Source organism: Mastacembelus armatus, chromosome 19 (genome assembly GCF_900324485.2).
Source record: "Mastacembelus armatus chromosome 19, fMasArm1.2, whole genome shotgun sequence".
In the NCBI taxonomy this organism is placed as follows: domain Eukaryota; kingdom Metazoa; phylum Chordata; class Actinopteri; order Synbranchiformes; family Mastacembelidae; genus Mastacembelus; species Mastacembelus armatus.
Window position 1 is genome coordinate 15,954,169 of NC_046651.1, and position 18,487 is coordinate 15,972,655.

The 18,487-nt window shown below is 39.0% G+C and overlaps 1 protein-coding gene across 2 annotated transcripts; it reads left to right on the forward strand.

Annotated features, from left to right (window-relative positions):
- cdc42ep4b (CDC42 effector protein (Rho GTPase binding) 4b) lies at positions 1-17,861 on the forward strand. Of its 2 annotated transcripts, none has more exons than XM_026316182.1 (2): positions 1-188; positions 12,423-17,861. In XM_026316182.1, exon 2 carries the CDS (start codon positions 12,606-12,608, stop codon positions 13,608-13,610), a length of 1,005 nt encoding a protein of 334 aa, XP_026171967.1. In that variant the 5' UTR covers positions 1-188; positions 12,423-12,605; the 3' UTR covers positions 13,611-17,861. The 2 variants fall into 2 exon arrangements, with proteins under 2 accessions (XP_026171967.1, XP_026171968.1); XM_026316183.1 differs by lacking the exon at positions 1-188 and adding an exon at positions 4,661-4,796.
- Positions 17,862-18,487: the final 626 nt, after the last annotated feature.

An 18,487-nucleotide genomic window follows, 5' to 3' on the forward strand; every position in this document is an offset into this window, starting at 1 on the left:
TTGTGCGCCACACAGATCCAAACTAAACGGACCCGGGAGCTGTTGTGCCTCAACTCACCGTCTTCTCTTGTTGGGGAAACTAAAGTGAAGTTGTAGGGACAGTCGCTTCATCTCTGGTTTTGTTGCTCTCTGGATTCTTGAGTGGAATATTAACTTAAACTTCCCTTTCGCTTGGACCGAGAAGAAAGGTATGTTTGTTTGTATGTGCTACTGTTGTTGTGGACTTGTAGTTATTTAGCCCTGGTTGAGCGAGTGACGGACTTTGTAGTTAGTGTGTGAAATATAGTTTTCAGGTTTTGTGGGGCGCAGAATAAACGTAGGTTGAAGTAAATCTGCATCTCATCTGAATGTCAAATCAGCGCCTAGTCCCATATGGAGCTGTAACAATGAGCCCTCTGGCGTCTTCTGTGTCCTCCATCAGCTTTGTGAAGTCTAGAAAGCAAACAGCCAACATAACATTGTGTTTTTAAAGGAAACATCCTCTTGGGTCCATTTTTTTTTTTTTTTTTTACAATTGATTCTTTGTTTCCAGAGACTTTGGCAAGCTTGGCTTGTTTATCTGTATAAGTTTCCTATTTGGTTTTACATTAGACCAAGTTGTTTTTTCTCAGGCGGTCACTCTGGATCATAACCATGAAGTTGTGCAAAGCTCCTCAAACTTTTTATGCTATGGATCTCCAGTTTAAAGAAGGACAATGTACAGAGCCGATTAGATTTTGGCATAGATCAGCCATTTTTGGAACAATTCCTGCTTTGTACCGTAGTGACATAACATAAATATTTGTTGTAAGGTCAAAGTACAATAAAGTCCTTAAGTAAGTTGAATAACAGTAAAAGTAAGCTGTTCCACATTTCGGTTTTGCATTAGGGGTCCCCAAGGCTCCGCAGACATCTGGACTCGTATTACAAATAACTAATAACTCGCTTATTCAGTTTGTAGATCCCTGGTGGTGAGAACTAGGTTGCGGAGTCTGAAATAAGTGACCCAAATAACTATTTTCAGTTACAGGACCAGATATGGTTTAATCTGAGCAGGCAGATGGATTTAGAAGCATCAGTTCTCTTTGCTGAGAGTTGCGTAACATTAATACTGTGCAGTGGAGACCTAAACTGAAATCTCTGGGAATCTACTAAGAGCTGAACAAACTACACAGCTACTTTTATTTCATCCCACCCTTCCAAATATGTCCAGCTTCTCGCTTCATTAGTGAGACAGTCCTGTTGGTGTTTACAGACCTGGCAGTTGCATCTCATGGTCATCATGCCTGATGAACTGGATAATTTACTTTAGAATTGCCACCGTGGCTGTATACCTGCCCAGCCTCATTCATCATGCTTTAATTAAAGGCCATATAGTGTGTGCTTGACTTTAACTACGCTGACCATAAAATCTGCAGGTCCATTTTATAACATTTGGTTTCATTATTGCTTGCTGATCATGAGTAATCAAAGCTTCATTCTTGTTAAACTGTCAGTCTAGACAAAATGAGCAGGACATATGACTTGACTTTGGTGTTGTCTTTGTGTAACTGTTGCACTCAGACCTCCTTGTGCCCAGCGCACACACATGCACAAAACCACTCCCAACAACCGTAAGGTCTATCAGTCATTATTTGCCATTTTTCTCAATGCTTGATGAATCATTTACCCAGAACTGTATTTCTGTGTGTGTGTGTGTGTGTGTGTGTGTGTCAGTCATGTCTGACTGTGCTGTTTTTCGGCAATGGAGGCTATTTCAGTTTGCTCTGGAGGATTCTGCTGCTGTGAAACAAGGACGCTGGCTACCTGCCCGACTCTGACTGTGCTGAGGTCATTATAGTTTTGCACTGTAAAGAGGGCGTGCAGGAGTGGGGGTTAGAGAGAAACGGTTAGACTCATCTGCTGCCATGAAAACACTAACTTCAGGCAGTTTGAAATGCAGTTTGTTAAAGCGGAGGGCAGCTAATTTCCATGTGAATCAACAGTGAGTCATTATTGCTTTAGCATGTGTCTGGATTCTATAGTGTGTGGAGTTTTACAGAACCTTGAATGTTGTTGTTGCCTTTGTAAATTGTTTGTGGTCTCAGTCATCCACCTATATTTGTCCAAAGTCTCATAGGAGGTTGACAGAGAATAATGGGGAAAATTACTTTACAAAAACAACAACAAATGTTTTTATGTGTTATTGTTGCATGTTTTGAGAATGTTAGACATAACTTTAATTTGATTGTGGTGTAAAAAAGGTGGCTGTAACATAAAAGAACATCTCATCTTGAAATATTATCACTTTATTGTAAATGTGTAGTGATGCACACCTGACCTCTGAAGTGGTGAAAGACTCCAAATTTCAGTGAAGTATTTATCGCAGAAAATAAAGGATATGTAATATTTTTTCAGGTGTTGATACTGGAAAGCGTTGAGGCTGATGTTGGACTCCCCAAGTAAAGTTGCTTTGTTTCAGACAATTGCAGGATTTATCCTACCTGCAGAGAGCGCAGCACGGTTTTTGAACTTTAAAGAGAAATCATGCTGAGGAGTCTGTTTGTACAGTCTTATTTTAAAGCAAAGTCCACCACTATGTCAGTGCTCTGAGGCAACTTAACCTTGAATTTTAAATAGGAGAAACAAATTAGCCAGAGTTCCATCTGTTAGTTTCTGTTAGTTTCTGTTTCTGTTAAAGTTTCTGTTAATCATTTAGAGGTAAAATTATTAATTGGGATATTGCCAACATTGATTCTGCTCTTTACTTATGCTATTTATCGTCTTGTATCCCCAGATTGATTTCATGACCTCTTTCAAATTCCCAACCTCGTAGTTAGGAGCCACTGATTTAGAGCCTTAAGCTCATTTCTGTTCTGTAGAAAGTTTGTACTGAGTATTCGATAGTTCGAGGTCACTAATGTGTTTTGGGGCCAAACTCAGCTGCAGGGTTTAGTACCCTGTTACTCATGACAGACACCTTAGCTGATTTTGACACAGGGACATTAGAGGCCCTTTACCCACCCATTTCACAGCAATATGTCACGGCTTTTCCCAGAAATTGGGCGTACTTTTACTTGTTTTTTTTTTTTTTGTATAATCCCATATGCACCTGACAATCGGTCAGTTGGATCTGTGGCTGTTTTGGTTACTATCAGTGTAGCGTGAGTGTTGGGGAGGAAAATATCCAGTTCAACAGGAATTAGTTAGTCGGATGGGTGTAATGCCACTTCACGTTGAAGCAATCGCACTCCTGTCTTACAAGCTCCAGTGACAGTTTGACTCAATGACTCATTCGCACCAAACATGTGTTTCAAAATTACATATAATACCATCCACTATTTATTTCGTAGCACTTGTCACTCGCATAGCACCTGGAATGGTTTGTTTCCTAAAGGGCTTTGTTTAAAGCTGTTAAACCAGTTTGGATAATTACCGTATCTGAGGTAAATGCGGTTCCAGTAAAGTTGAACCTTGCCAGTTTAGTGGGTTCTTTCTTTTCTACAAAGGTTTTAGAACATATTGTTTGTTTGATTTTTTTTTTTTTTTTTTTTTTTTTTTTTAGTACTTTTGCAATCATATTTTGGAGTATGTGTCATTAGACTTTTCTAAGACTTTGTTTCTAAAGACCCCATGTGTAAATTTTAATTGAAAGAACAAGAATATAGAAATTTGATCCACATAGACAAATGCCATAATTTGTTAATGACAAACTGTTGGCTTGGAAATTGTCGAGAATAACATCTTAAGTGGTATAAATCATGATTTTCCACATGTAATTTTACTAATTACAAAATCTCTTAATAATGTAGCAGTTAATGTGTATTTATTTAACAGATTTACCAGCTAATTTGTGTTAATGAAACAGTTTATGAAGAAAAGCATTGCCTTTCTAAGCCTCTATCACCACTGTTATCTGCAGCAGCACCAATGCAGGCCTCTGTTGGAAACACAGTAAAGCATTAACCATGTATGATTGCATTAAGTTCCCTCATTCATTCTTGGTCACTGACACAATTGTTTTAACAGCAGGACTTTGGTTGTGCAATATGTGTTGACTCAACCGAGTCATATATTGAAAACGCACATGACTAGTGGTGTGCAGCTGGTCGTTCTGGTCTGGGCTTTGACCTGTTTACAGTCCAGTGAGCCCTCATTGTTATATGGCTCTGTATGGACACAGGAACAGGTGGTTTCTCTGTCAAGCATATTGAAATGACAAAGGAGGGCTGTTGGTGTAAATGTGGTCACTTCTCTGCCCACTAGATGACAAACTCATGTGGTGAAACTAGTTCAGGAAGATAGTTACAGGCATGTGAATTAGGGTGGACTCTTGCCATGGCTGTTGTGATGACCTTGTGTGAATATCTGGTTTCTTTATGAAAAAAAAAAAAACTCACACATCTTCCTGTCTAACCTTTTAGAGAACATTTCCAGGTCAGCGATTCAGTCATGTGAATGGAGTGTGGTGAAAGGTGATGATAGATTAACATCTTAGGCCTTTGTATCTTTGTATTAAATGAACAAAAATCACTGTAAATAGTGGGTGTTGTTGGTGTGAGCCACTTTTGGGATCAATCTTTTGTGAGTGTGTGTGAGAGCTTGTGCATACATACGTTTATCTGTTGTCCTTTACTGATATGTGCGTGTGGTTTTGGGTGTGCCAGAAGGGTTTGGCTTCCATCTTCCTCAGTGCTGCTTTGTTTTTTGTTCTTTCTCTTCTGTTGTGATTAGTGCGACATTGTCGGTTCCTCAGTTACAGAGCAATGTCATCTGCTATTTGGAAACCAGCTTTGGCTGAGAGCAGTTGATGGACTTCAAACCTCTAGGTGTTTTCTGTAAGTAAAAAAGTGGCTTATGTTTTTATCTTGTCTGATATGATCTTTTTTCCGTACCATTTTATAGTTCTACAACTAGTGAATACTTTCTTTACTGATGTTTTTCCAAATAATATTACACTGGAATTATCTTGGAAAAAACGTTAGACTCTAGCATGCACGATGATGATTTATATGTCAGTGAGTGTAGCTGTTCAGATATAATCAGTCCTTGTGTGCTTAGTTTGACATTCCTGAGGAGACTCTTTGAGAAAACTTAACACACTCGCAGCATGTCTCTGTCATTAGAAGTACTAACCAATTCACAGTGGATGTAGGTAAATCAAGCAAGGGTGCAATTACGTTAACAATGTGCTCTACAAGTGCAGGAGCTATGTCTGTGCTCCAGTCTTTATCTCTGTCCTGTTCTGGGAATTTTCAGCTTGTCAGCTGTTGTGAATTGCTATTATCAAGTTGAAGTGACCATGTTTGTGGGGCCTGTTCTCTTTTGTCAGCGAATGCTTTGTTGTCTGCTGCTGGTGTCGTTAATGTTAACACCATGGGGGTTTATTAACTCACCTTGTCAGTGAGGGCTGAGTTCCTGAGGCCTTTATAACTGGTTTGTGTGTTCACTTCAGCAGGGAAGCTGCTGATAAAAAGGCCAGGAGCCGTTGAGAAGTTGACTGAGTGCACAAAACATTCACTTATCTTCCAGTCACACTGAGAAGCCTCTGACTGATTACACCATGCTTTGTGTGCATGAGCGCATTTGTCCTAAAGTTTGTTCCGTTGGCATCAGCTCATCCCTTTGATAATTAAGAATATTTTAGGTCTCATTTCAAGCAGCTTGTTATTCCTTCTGATCCTTTTTTTTTTTTTTTGGAGAAACAGTAACCAGCAATAACCAGTAGACCATTAAAATGTATTAATACTACTGTAAGCCAACTGTGATGTTGGCATCCCTGCTGTAACAGAGCATCAAGTATTCCTTCCCTCTTTTTTTTAAAGCAGTCAGTACGAATTCTGCTTTGTTTTCTTGTCCAGATATTGGATGGTTAATTCAACGGCTTGGCTTAGATCCTACACTGTGCTACCAGGCATGAATGCTGTCTACTTGTCAGAAACTGATGGGGTGGATTTCAGTGATTAATTAGACATACTCTCATGTGCATGCCCACACACAGTACAGTACAGTCCATCCGCTGTAGGCGAAATGAGGGTTTTGGTTGCATTTCATGCAGGACACTGAAAGAACGTCTGTCACTGTGTTGGCATGACTGAGTGAATCCAATGTGGTGACACCCTCCACTGCCCCTTTGAGGGTGTGTTCTTCTTCAGTGCCTCCATCTGTACCTCACTTTTTGCAAAAAATCTGGTGATAATGTTTCTCCACAGAGGGAAGGTTGTGTGCCTTCATATTTTTGCCCAGGATATTATTCATATATTGAGAGGAGGGTCATTTTTTTTTCCTTCTAAAACAATGTCTCTGCAGACATGTTTTTCAGAGAGATTACTCTTGTTTTGGGCAGTGGCTTATTTTATCATCAAGAAACATGTTCATTATCTCTGTGCTTTAGCCAATAGTCCTCTCTTCCCTCCCTGGCTAGAGCACAGCATGGCAGCCCAACCGGTATCTGACCAAGTGCTTTGTCCAGCCAGTCAGGAGTAACTGCTTTATAAAGGGCCGGCTTGACTAGAAACAGTAATTGTTTGAAAGTTTATCCTGTGCTTCTGGATATCAGGATCTCTCTCTCTGTGTTTTTTTTCTGTTTTTTTTAAAAAAAATCATTTAGCATGATTGTGTTACAACACTGGGGTCATAACAGGAGCTTGTGCAACACTGCAAATGATGCAAGGTGGATGTTGGAGTCAGGTTGCCTGGTGGGGCAGTGATTGTGTGTTTCTGGGTGGACAGAGGTGTGCTGTTTGCTGCCCTGAGCTACTCTCACAGAGTTGCAGAGGGCTGGCCCAGGCATGCTGGTTTTATTTGTTAAAGTTGAACACTCTGCTCTTAATCCTCTCGTGGTTTTGTTTCTGCCTGTGCGGCACTGGGGCCCTGAAGGCTGATACACTAAAGTTTACACACAAATGCACACAGACGTCCTGTAGTAACCTACTTGGGAAACAGTCCTGCTGAGTTAGATATATTTTCCTGGCTGATGTCTGTACTCATCTCCTAAATTCTCTTTAAACATAGATGAGGAGTGTTGTCAGTCTTTGTCAGAACCCCTCACCTCTGACCTCTGTTCAGGTTGACCTTGTTGCATGTTTTTCTTTAAGCAGCTGTAGCACCTTTAAATGTCAATAAGTCAACTTTTGCCATATATGCATTTTGTGCATTTACTCTCATTTGTGTATATCTGGTCTAATCGTTTGAAAGCCTTAATGCACATTAGTGACTGCAAACCAACATTTGCTTCTCTTGCTTTATTAGAATAACCTTGCATGGCATAATGTGTCAGTATGCTGTCAATTCCCATATGCTTTAAGTTTTATTTTTGAACATCTACTCTCTAATTAAGTTAAGCATTTTCGTATATTATAGAGGACAATCTGGTGTTATAAATTATATAACTCTGGAACGCTACAGGGTGTAAAGTTTAATTTAATGCTTCCTGTGTGTCATGTGAATACAAGCCTGTTCACATTTTGCTAGCTTAGGTTTCAAAAACTCCCTGAGGTGACTTTATTATAATCAAATTAGGCTTTGTTTACAATGTTTGTTTGTTTTTTTTTTGTATTTATCGTTAAAGTCTAACAAGCATGTATTTCTAAGACTTATTAAGTATGTCAAAAAAAATCTTACCTCAAAATTGTTATGTCAGTATATGTTGACATTTGATGAGTTATAATAATAATAGTATGCTCTGCTGAGGAAGGATGCAATTTGTGGAAGCAGTGGTGAACCAAGATAGTTAATTTAAAAAGTATTTCTAATGATTTTTGTCTTTACGTTGTTTTCCCCTCTTTTTTCTCTGGTTAGTTGCATTAGTCCATCGTGTACTGTTACATGCATTTCTCTCTGCGTCTTGAATGGTGCATTTACATGCGCTGGATTTTTTTACCGTGGGACGATATTTTTCTTACGCCCAGACGAACACTTGTGTGAAATGGATATGTTCCTTGACACATGGCTGGTGAGGCTGTGCACCCTCTGTTTATGACCATTCACATCCCTTTGTCATTTGTCATCTAGGGTTAGCCTTTGAGCTGTGTGACAAGTTATGAAGTTGAACAGGGAGAACTGGTTACTTCTGTAGCAGGCAGTAATATAGTCTATGAAAAAACAACAAATAGTTAGGTTCACAGAGTTATGTGTTGGTGTAGGTTGGTGCACTTTGACAGCTTGAGACCTTCTGATTTAGTTTTCATGCGTTACAAAGACATAACATGAAGCAGGGTTGATATGCTACATAGCATATTTCCCTGGACATGCAGTGTGTTAGGTGTGTAGGTAGATGCTGGGCTAGAGGGGTCTTTGAGGCATGTGGTTAAAAACAGTGAAGTGAGATCAAGTGAGGCTGTGCTAATGGGCTTATGCCAAGGCTACAGCTACAAGATGTGAGACAGAATCAGATTCAAAATTGAAATGGGTTAGTATGTAGTTGTCTGACAATCGTTGTAAAACCCTATTCTATTGCACCTTTAAGCTGTCTTTCATGTTACTTTGATGCTCAAAGATAAGGATTTCAAGGACAGACTGTGCTGTAATTCTGGTACTTCTGACACTACCAGCCTCCCCCCCGTGGGAATCAGATGTTTGGGGTTGCAGTTGTTAGCCTGCTGAAAGTCCAGGCAAATGAAGTTTGCTGACCCTTTTTGTCAGGGTGTAGGACTTTCTATTCTTATGCAGCCACATTGATTATTTGATTAGCAATGTCATAGACGGTGTTGGCTAACTCGTAAATTCATTTGCACATCAATGTTGCAAACAATAAGGTTAAACAATGGAGGAGATTCTGGCTCATTCAAGGTCAAACAAAGCAAGGTTTCCTTTATGCTGAGTGTCTGTATTGAATAATATATATTTAAAATGGAAAACTGAGGACTTGAAGCTAGACTCGGCAAGGTTTTATATACACTTATTATATCTATTATATATTTTAAATCATAATGTGAGTAGTAAAACTGCATAGAAAAACACCATTCAGCAATTGACCATGTAAAAATTCCTTTGACAGAATGTTGAGTTCATAGTAAAAATACAAGCTGAGAGTAGTAGTCCTGGCAGGGTTAGTAAATATGTTCAGGTCTGATGCAATTTACTGACTTCATTGTTTTTTATAAATTTTAGGGCCTCCATAGTGTTGCCAAGAGAAACTACTGTATTAAGGTGCTTCTTGCACTTAAAGTTGTTCATCTTGAAATGGAGAGGCATATCCGTCTATATTATATTCATATTTTATTCTGCTGACAATTTATAGGGTCATATCTGTTGTGCAATTGTCTTTTACCTGACTTGTAATATTTGCACGGGGACTTCCACCTTGTAAATACGTAATAGATTTTTTTTCTCTCTTTTTAAAAAGATATAAATACAAAAATAAATTTCTTGTCACCATATGTCAGATGGCAGTGGCTGTGATTGGATGAGCAAGTGATGCCTCTTTGCACTGTTTACTGAGTGGAAGGAGAGAAAGTGGCAGGGGAGAGCTGAGGACTGTACGGCGCCTGTGAGCCACGGGATTACAAGAATGAGACTGAACGATAATGAGCATGGTGGTTGTTGTGATGTCATTCTGTGTACACCAGAGTCTGCCAGCGACATAAGATGCTCTGAATCATACATGGCCCTGTCACCACTTGTCTTTGTTTGAGCTGAAGTCATGTGGCACTTTGTGTACTTGGTTATATAAAGGCTTCGTCACCGGCTGGCACAATGACTGAAGCAAAAAAATCTCAGTTAAAGCAAACATACATAATTATACATATTGTTGGTGCAAAGTTAGCGCTCTAACAGACATGTTCAGCTAATGTGTGTGCTGTCTGTATTGGTTGCTATGCAGCAATAATCTGTTTAGCCATGTTAAAGCCTGCAATAGTGCTGAGATGGAATTTTGCCCGTAGCTGAATTGAAAGTATATGCATGGTGCAAGCTTCTCCCTGGTTATCATGTTAAATTTAAAAACTCTGCTATAAATTTTCAAAATATAAAAGGAAATTAAATCAGAAATCAAATTTGCTTATAGTTGTAAATACTGTGACAATTGACCAATAGCCTAAATGTTGGATGTGAGATTTCTTAAGAAGACATGACCTGGAATATCGTCAGGCTTTTTATTTAGAGGATATAAACTACAGAGATTAAATTTAACCTCAGTGCTGATATGTGAACTATATTTTTATATGCAGAACATAAAGTAGTTCTTAGTCTTTTAAAATGTCTGCAATGTTTTGAAATAACAGTATGCACATGACCCTGCCTTTCTTCATCATTTATCTTTTTAAAAAGTACTGAAAGGCTAGAACTGAATATGACAGGACTGCCTGCAGGTCATACTTAATCTTTTGTCATGCCCACAATAATGGGGTCCTCATCAAACACCAAGGGATCTCCCCCCTGAAGACATAAAATGGGCCATTTCCTAGAATGCCTTAAAGTGTGAGGTTTGCACCTTTTGATATTTGAGCACCCAGTGACATCTTTTATGCCGAGGTTGAATGTCTTCTAGTGACTTGGCACATCAAAAGCTTTCCCCTTCAGCTAGATAGCACTGTAGCAATGGTCTTATTGCCCTGCATGTGGTCACCAGGAGGGGTTAATCTATCTGAATGAGCTGATCTCTGCATGTAGAGATCAAGTCTCTCTCTCTCTCTCTCTGACTCCAGCCAGTTTAGAGACAAGAAGCTTGTTTGGTAGCCAACACTATGCTCTGATGTTGCCATAGAGAAATACAAAATCATGGGCAGCAGGGAGGAACATATCAATTGAAGAGTTGTCCTGAGTGGTCAGTCATAAATTCAACAGCCTTTTGTGCAGTGGATACAAATTGGCTACTGCAAAAGGCAAGAAGTAATAAAGGATTTTGTTTTGTTAATGACAGATCATGCTGCATTGATCTAACCAATGTATTTGTTTACTTAAGCTATAATCTTACATTTGGTATCTAGTTGCTGTATAAATAGTTTTTGTAACAGTAAGCCCATTCAAGTGGATAAAGGGGTGTGAACTTGTCTTTCACAATAGAATTGGGGGAATAAGCTTTTCAGATGCTCTTGTGATTGCATTTGCTCTTTGTTCCTTTTACGTTGTATTTTTTGTTTTGGAGACAGTGTGTCCCCTTCCTTAATGAAGTTCCTGAATGTAGAAGATAAAATCTTGGCAGTGGATCAAGGCAACTTCTCTTTAGGGATGATCTCTTTATTTGAAAGAGGAGTGAAAAAAAAAAACCTAGCTTTTTTCATCTATCAAATCCCCTCTGTTAGCCCTAGTGGTACAGTTGCCTTTTCATTTGAATGGGTTCTTGTTAGAGATGCAAATGTTTTCATGGATGACGTTGCATGGTGTGGGTTGAGCTAGGATTGCTGTCTGGCTAAAACAATTGAAGCCCTTGTTAATGTAAGTATTAGCACATAAGTGGGCATTTTGAGATCATGTTGAAATGGTTGAGTCACTAGTGATTTTTGGGCTATGTGCTGGAACTTGCAGACTTGGGTAGATGACAATATTTATGTCACAATGACAGTGAAATCATGAATTTGTCTGAAGTGCTTGAACAAGTATATTATCAGTTTATTGGGTTAAAGATATGTAAGTGCATAATGAATTAACTTATGTTAGCTCAAGAACATTTTCTTTATTGGCAATGAGCTGCCCATTGTGAAACTGCTGCAGCAATAGACAAAATATTCTGCTGGTGGTGTTCGAATGTCAAAAGGCTAAAGCGACAAAAAGACCAAAAGTGAGAAAGAAACACAAAGTGGTAGTGGCAGAAACATTTTATTTCTTGATGATAGGAGGTTTAAAACAGAACAGAGAAGAGTTGGACTTTTGGGCTGTGCAGTAAGTTGATGCTAAAGAAGTGCTGTTCCACTTCATTCTTTTATTTTTGCCAGCTTGAACTGTTCCAGCTCTCAGTATCCTGTGTCTTGCTGGTTATGTAACAATGAGGGGCCTAAATGGGAACTAAAGCACAGCAGTGATAGCGGACATTGCAGTCACTTGAAAAACTGAATGTGACAGCAGCCTGTTAAAATTTCTTTTAGGAGCTCAAAAATGTACCAGATATGTGGTACCAGCACAGGAACTTATTTTGCCATGATAATCTTCACTGCTTTGAAGTAAGATGAAGGTGCTGTGAACTTTGTGCCACAAAGCGTTTCCTCAGCATTACATAACACCCTTATAGACTTATGCATATAAATGCTTCTGCTAGTTTAGAACCACTTAAATGTTGTTTCATTTTGATGTCATGGCAAAAAAGGTTTCCATACTTGATATGAGGTGTAGCTGATACTGGGTGATGACAAATGAATACACATAGTTCTTTACAGAATCTTTTAAACTGGTATTTTGCTCTTTCTAAAATAAAATGGTGCCTAATGTCATTGACTGCATGTTTCCACACTCCCTGCCAAAAGTCATAGCTGGTCTTGGTTTATATAAAGAGCTGATTTGTTTCTAATGCTCTATATTCTTCTTCACAGGCTGATCCAACTGTGAGATGAAACCTGAGCTTAAAGACCAAGATGGCTGAACACATTAAATGCCTGGAATTCTGCTTGCTTTGACAAGACCTCATACCATAGCCAAAAAACTGAAAGGACCTCTCCTGAACTCCAGCACATCCTAGTTAAATTTCCATCTGTGGATTATAAGTGACTGCCATCATGCCTATTCTCAAACAGCTGGTGAACAACTCTACCCAGTCGAAACGGCGGTCTCGGGTTGACCTGACTGCGGAGATGATCAGCGCTCCACTGGGGGACTTCCGCCACACCATGCACGTGGGTCGAGGGGGTGATGCCTTTGGGGACACTTCATTTCTTAGCACCAGATCAGGAGAACCTCCCACGGAGCCGGACACAAAGCGGGGCTCCCCGGGCCCCAAACCTGGGCTGCTGTCCCGCACCTTCAGAAGCAGCAAACGCTCTCAGTCAGTTAACCGTGCAGACAAATATGAGTATAATGTGATGGCACCTGGTGGATCGTCCAACTTTGTGAAAAATGCCATATCCTTACCTTATCTAAACGATGAGGATACTAACAGAAGCAACCAACTCTCAAAGAGTGTTTCCTCCAGTCCCATGAAGACGCTGACGGAGATTGAAAGCAAGCCGATAAATGGAGCTGCAGCGATAGCGACACTTGATGCAGAGTTTGATGAGCGTAACTTTGGCGAACTGACAGATTTGCCCCCATCCATGCCTAAGGGAGGTGGGATGAAGCACGCAGAGTCTATGATGTCCTTCCACATTGACTTGGGGCCCTCTATGCTTGGGGATATCTTGAGTGTGATGGAAAAGAAAGGCCTGGAGGAGGACGACCTTGGCTATGAAGAAGGCAAGAGTAGTGAGGGCCGCGCGTCGCCATCGCACATTCCACACATCGATGACGATGATGTGGAAGATCAGGCCCCTGCAAGGCCACCTCGTAGCATGTACCAGCAGAAGGCCATGGTGGATCCCTATACCCCAGAGCTATACACCAGGAACAGCCATCACAACTTGGATAGCTGCTCTGTGTCCAGCTCTGGCTCTGTCACCGAGGAGAAGCCTCCGTACCACCTCCATGATGGCGACACAGACAGTGCAAAGTACAGTTCGCCACGTGGGGAGGATGACAGAGATTTCACCTTCATGGATGAGGATGATGATGATGAGATTCGAGTATAGACAATCCTGGTATCACTGCCGTGAACAGTCTTCTGCAGAAGACGAGGCTTTGGAAGGCCATCACAAACTGTGAAAGACAGGAGAGAGATTAAGAGACACATCTGCTCTAAGCTTTTGTAAATCAGTCTAATTTCTCGACACTTCCAACATCAAACAGAAAACCACTTAAGCCTTATTCACTGTGCTGCAGCGAGGAGATGTAAGCTGAGTGCATGCTAGAGTGCAAAAAGACTAATAAACAAAGGGGCACTCAAACAGTTTTGGTTTGTTGCACATCTGCAGCAACTCAAATTATTCATCAAAATAGTTATTTTCAAATACTACTCACACTATCAAACACTGTCCTTCTCATAGCAGCATTAACTAAAAGGAAAAACAAGGAGCCTATTGTTTATGAGCATTGCATAAAGGTAAACATGAGGTTAGAGAAGTGTACCTCAGTTGTTGATCACATGAATATCCCATTCAGATAGGTGTCAGGTGAGGACGTGAGGTCACAAACGTCATGTGCATGTGTACTACAGATTCTGAGGAAGGAAGAGGAAAAAGACAAGTGAAACTAAGATAGCTTTGTAATTGCAGTGTGTGAGGGTGATCAATGTTATGGCATAGACACTAAATAGAAAGAGTAGTTATTACTTCTATTCTCATCTCTGGTCATTTTTTTACTTTATTTACAGAATATCTGAAAGTTAGTCTATGTAGCCTGTTGTATTTTAGTTGGGTAGTTTACCGTTTTGTCATTTCTCTTCCTTTGACAAATGTCTTTGTTCTTTAAATTTGCATACAGTTGTAGTATTTATGAGCTTGGATCGTTTTGATTTGGGGTTTTTCTTATTAATGGTACTACAGAGGGAGCCAGCACCGTTCAATAGTAGATGTCTACATTGCACTTAAATATTGGACTTAAGTAGACGTGTCTAACTCACATCACTCCTGCTATCATTATCAGAGTAAGACTGTATCAGTTGATAATGACTTAAAAATTGCTTGCTCTAAGTGGGTTTTTTAAACTGCAACAAATGTGAATTGTGAAAAAGAGGTCTTATGTATGTGTTCTATACTTTAAAGCAACAGGATAAGGGTAGTGGTTGTCACTAATTGTGTTTTTCTCTATTGTCACATTTCCTTTCACATCGTTACTGAGGTTGATAGAATTTAGCAGGTCAGCAGACAGATGTAAGAAATGTTTGAAAGGGAGTTGTTGCTACAGTAGGAAAATGGTTGTATCAGATTTAATAGTTATGGCTCTATCAAAACAAATCTCCTCTCTAGGCATGTGTCTCGACTCTAGGGGCAGAGAAAGGATGTAAAAAAACATACAACGTGTGGAATTAATTAATAGTTGGGCATCAGGCATGTCCTGGGGCAGTGAGAGTGAGACACATTTACTCAACTGGCCCCACAAGTGATAATACCCATCTCCTCTTCCCAACCTGAATAACACAGTAGGAACAGATTATTAAATCAACCAATCATCTGGCCTTTCCCAGGCTACTCATTAAATGTGCTGGATTATTGTCTCTCAGCTGGAACTGTTCCAGGAACAGGCAGGTGGGCTGTTTCTCTTTGGCTTTTGTGCTTAGTTGGTTTGACAATGCAGGCTCACTCAGTAGGCTCCTCCAGGTGACTTTCAGTTAGAAATTGGTCAGAAAGAGGTGTATTTCCTTTCTCGTGTCCATGATTAATGTCTGACCTTTTTTTAATTTAGTATTAGAAAAAGAATTGCCACATTTGACAAATGGGAGCTTTCTTTTGCTGTTACGGCACTGATGCAGGGGTGTGTAAATAGATTCAGGATGCTGTGCCATTCTGCCTTGGGTTAATGTAATGTTTTTGGAACCCTGTCTACATGAACAGGTTGCAAGAAGTTCTGAAAGGAAAAGTGATCTGGAGGAACTTGCCAAGTTAATCATATTATTGGATAATGTTAGCAAGATGTTGGATTTAATTTTTTTTTCTGTTTAGATACATAGTATGATTTGAGTCAGATCTCACTTACCTTTTGTTGTAAATGGGTCAAACTTCTCTTAATCCATTGTGAAGTCTGTGGTTTGTAGATTGTTTCGGGCAACCAAACAAAGACTGGACCCTTTAAAAGAAAACAAAAATACACCTTATCTGCCATCATTTTAATCAAGTAATGTAAATATAATTAGTGCCATTGTGATTACAGTAAACAATCTTTATCAGCAGTGTGACTATGTGGTGCTAGTTTGGGAACCATGAGAATGTTAATAGCTCTAACCCTAAGTAGCACATTTGTGGCAAAATTGTATTTGCAAGTTCTACAGTCTAACTCCAGCAAGCTACATTGCCAGACTTTTGGAGTTAAGAGTCTGGAATCAGTAAATAGAGAATTAAGGAAAAGTATACAAAATTACTGAAGTACTTTATTCTAATTGTCTTAACTTTCTGGCATTTGCCATGTTTCTCTGCAGAAAACTCCTAAGTAGGCCAGAATAAACCATATAAAGGAATTTGCAAATACTTTCTGCCCCAGGTCTGCTTAAAGGTTTTCCATGCCCTGACAGCTGTGGTTTGGTGAGTGGTAAAAAAAGATAAGACTACGAAAACAGCTGTCGACTGTTATGTCTAGTGTTATGACATGTATGTACTATTTTCTCCTGCTACTTCTTATTCTGGTTTCACAGTATATTAATATATTTACCTTCCTCACTTTCCTTTCTTTGAAATAATAGCTGTATTTTTCAATAAAAGAGAAAGCTGGTAATCAAACTATGGCTGTATTTGTTTATTTTAAAGGTCTGCAGGTGTCTGTAACTTTCAAAAACTCTTTAGGAAGTTGACATTGTACTGCAAAAAGGAGTGAACATTCATTGAAAACTAACCTTGAGGGATTTGAGTTCCATTGACATCCAGTTTAACACGCAGCAGATCATTCTGGAGAAATAACCCTAAAATGAAAGAAGACTTTTTTTTAAACAGATCTCACATCATAGTCAAAATGTCTTTACCTAATTTGGGTCTAGAGCCACATAACAGGATTTAGAGCTTGTTTGATAAAACAAAGATGCTTAAAATATGTTTCTTGACAGATCCATAAACAAAGTATTGTGTTAAGTTAAAGACAACATCTCTGTATTTTTAAATGATGCAATTTATTTTGTGAGGACGATGAGTAAACATAGCTTAAATGGTGCATTAATGATGAATCGAGTAATGAGTAAATTAACTGTACAGATGGAGCACATCACATCTTTTTTCAAGCATAAATCTAATTTCTGCAGTTGATGGCCATCTGGTTATGTGGTAGCACACAGTATTATCTTCATTATTCCCACATTTAACCTACATGGATGTTATCTCAAAATTGAAGTAAGATACATGGCAACTGATACAGGGTTTTCCAGATTCATTGCTGTTTGATTAAAAATTATATTTCTCTTTCACTCCTAGGTTGTCTTATATAACTTATACAAATATGACCATAACTGTTAATCTGTTTCAGTATGTAATTAAGAAAATAAAAAGAACAGGTGGATGTACGTAGCTGTGTTAATACTGCCCTCTAGTGCCACTTTTTTGTAAATGCAGTTTAAGACTTTTCTACAGAACTTTATCTTTAAAATGAGCATATGAGGAATATTATTATTATTATTATCAATATGTAATGTAATTCCCATGGTTCATGTTGTCTTCACTACTTGGGTCATACAGGTTTTTCTGAAAAATCCCTATAGCCATAGAAGCATTACAAAGGTCACTTTCAGTCGCACATCAGTTGTGTGTTGCTGACATAAAGCTCATGCTGATCCCAGACAGGACAAACTATTCATGGATTTTCAATCCTAATTCTAACCAAATATAAAAACAAAAAGCTTCCACAGAGTGAAAGTGTTTTGGGAAATCCCTTTTTTCACCACATACTACACTAAGGCCTCGTTTTTCACCAGATAGTAAGGCCTTATTTTTACCACATATTATAATAAGACCTATTTTTTCACCACATACTATACTAAGGTCACATATACTAAGATATATACCTTTGGAACATTCTCCCTCATCGCATCCAGTCATCTCCGGACTTAACTTTTAAATCATCACTCAAAACGTATCTGTTCCGTATAGCGTTTTCCACCTAACTCTCAACTTCTCAGAGCAGCCTGTGATGTTCTACCACCCTCAACCTTTTTCATATTGTTTCATATTGTTTCATATTTGTTGTTCTGTCATCTGATTTTCTGTGTTTCAGTTTACTTTTACTGTACATCGCCCACTTCCTAGATAATCTACACTTTTGCCTTTACATTTTGGCCCTCTGTTTATGTATTGTTGTTATCGTTGTTTTAATGCACTATGTATTTCATGCTGTATGCTTCCTTTTTCTGTCTGTAAGGTGACCTTGAGACTTTGAAAGGCTCCATGAAATAAAATGTATAATTATAATTGAGGCCTATTTTTTCACCACGTACTATACTAACACCTATTTTTTCACCACATACTATACTAAGGCCTATTTTTTCACAACATACTATAATAAGACCTATTTTTTCACCATATACTATACTATGGCATCATTTTCACCACATACTACACTAAGGCCTCGTTTTTCACCAGATAGTAAGGCCTTATTTTTACCACATATTATAATAAGACCTATTTTTTCACCACATACTATACTAAGGTCACATATACTAAGATATATACCTTTGGAACATTCTCCCTCATCGCATCCAGTCATCTCCGGACTTAACTTTTAAATCATCACTCAAAACGTATCTGTTCCGTATAGCGTTTTCCACCTAACTCTCAACTTCTCAGAGCAGCCTGTGATGTTCTACCACCCTCAACCTTTTTCATATTGTTTCATATTGTTTCATATTTGTTGTTCTGTCATCTGATTTTCTGTGTTT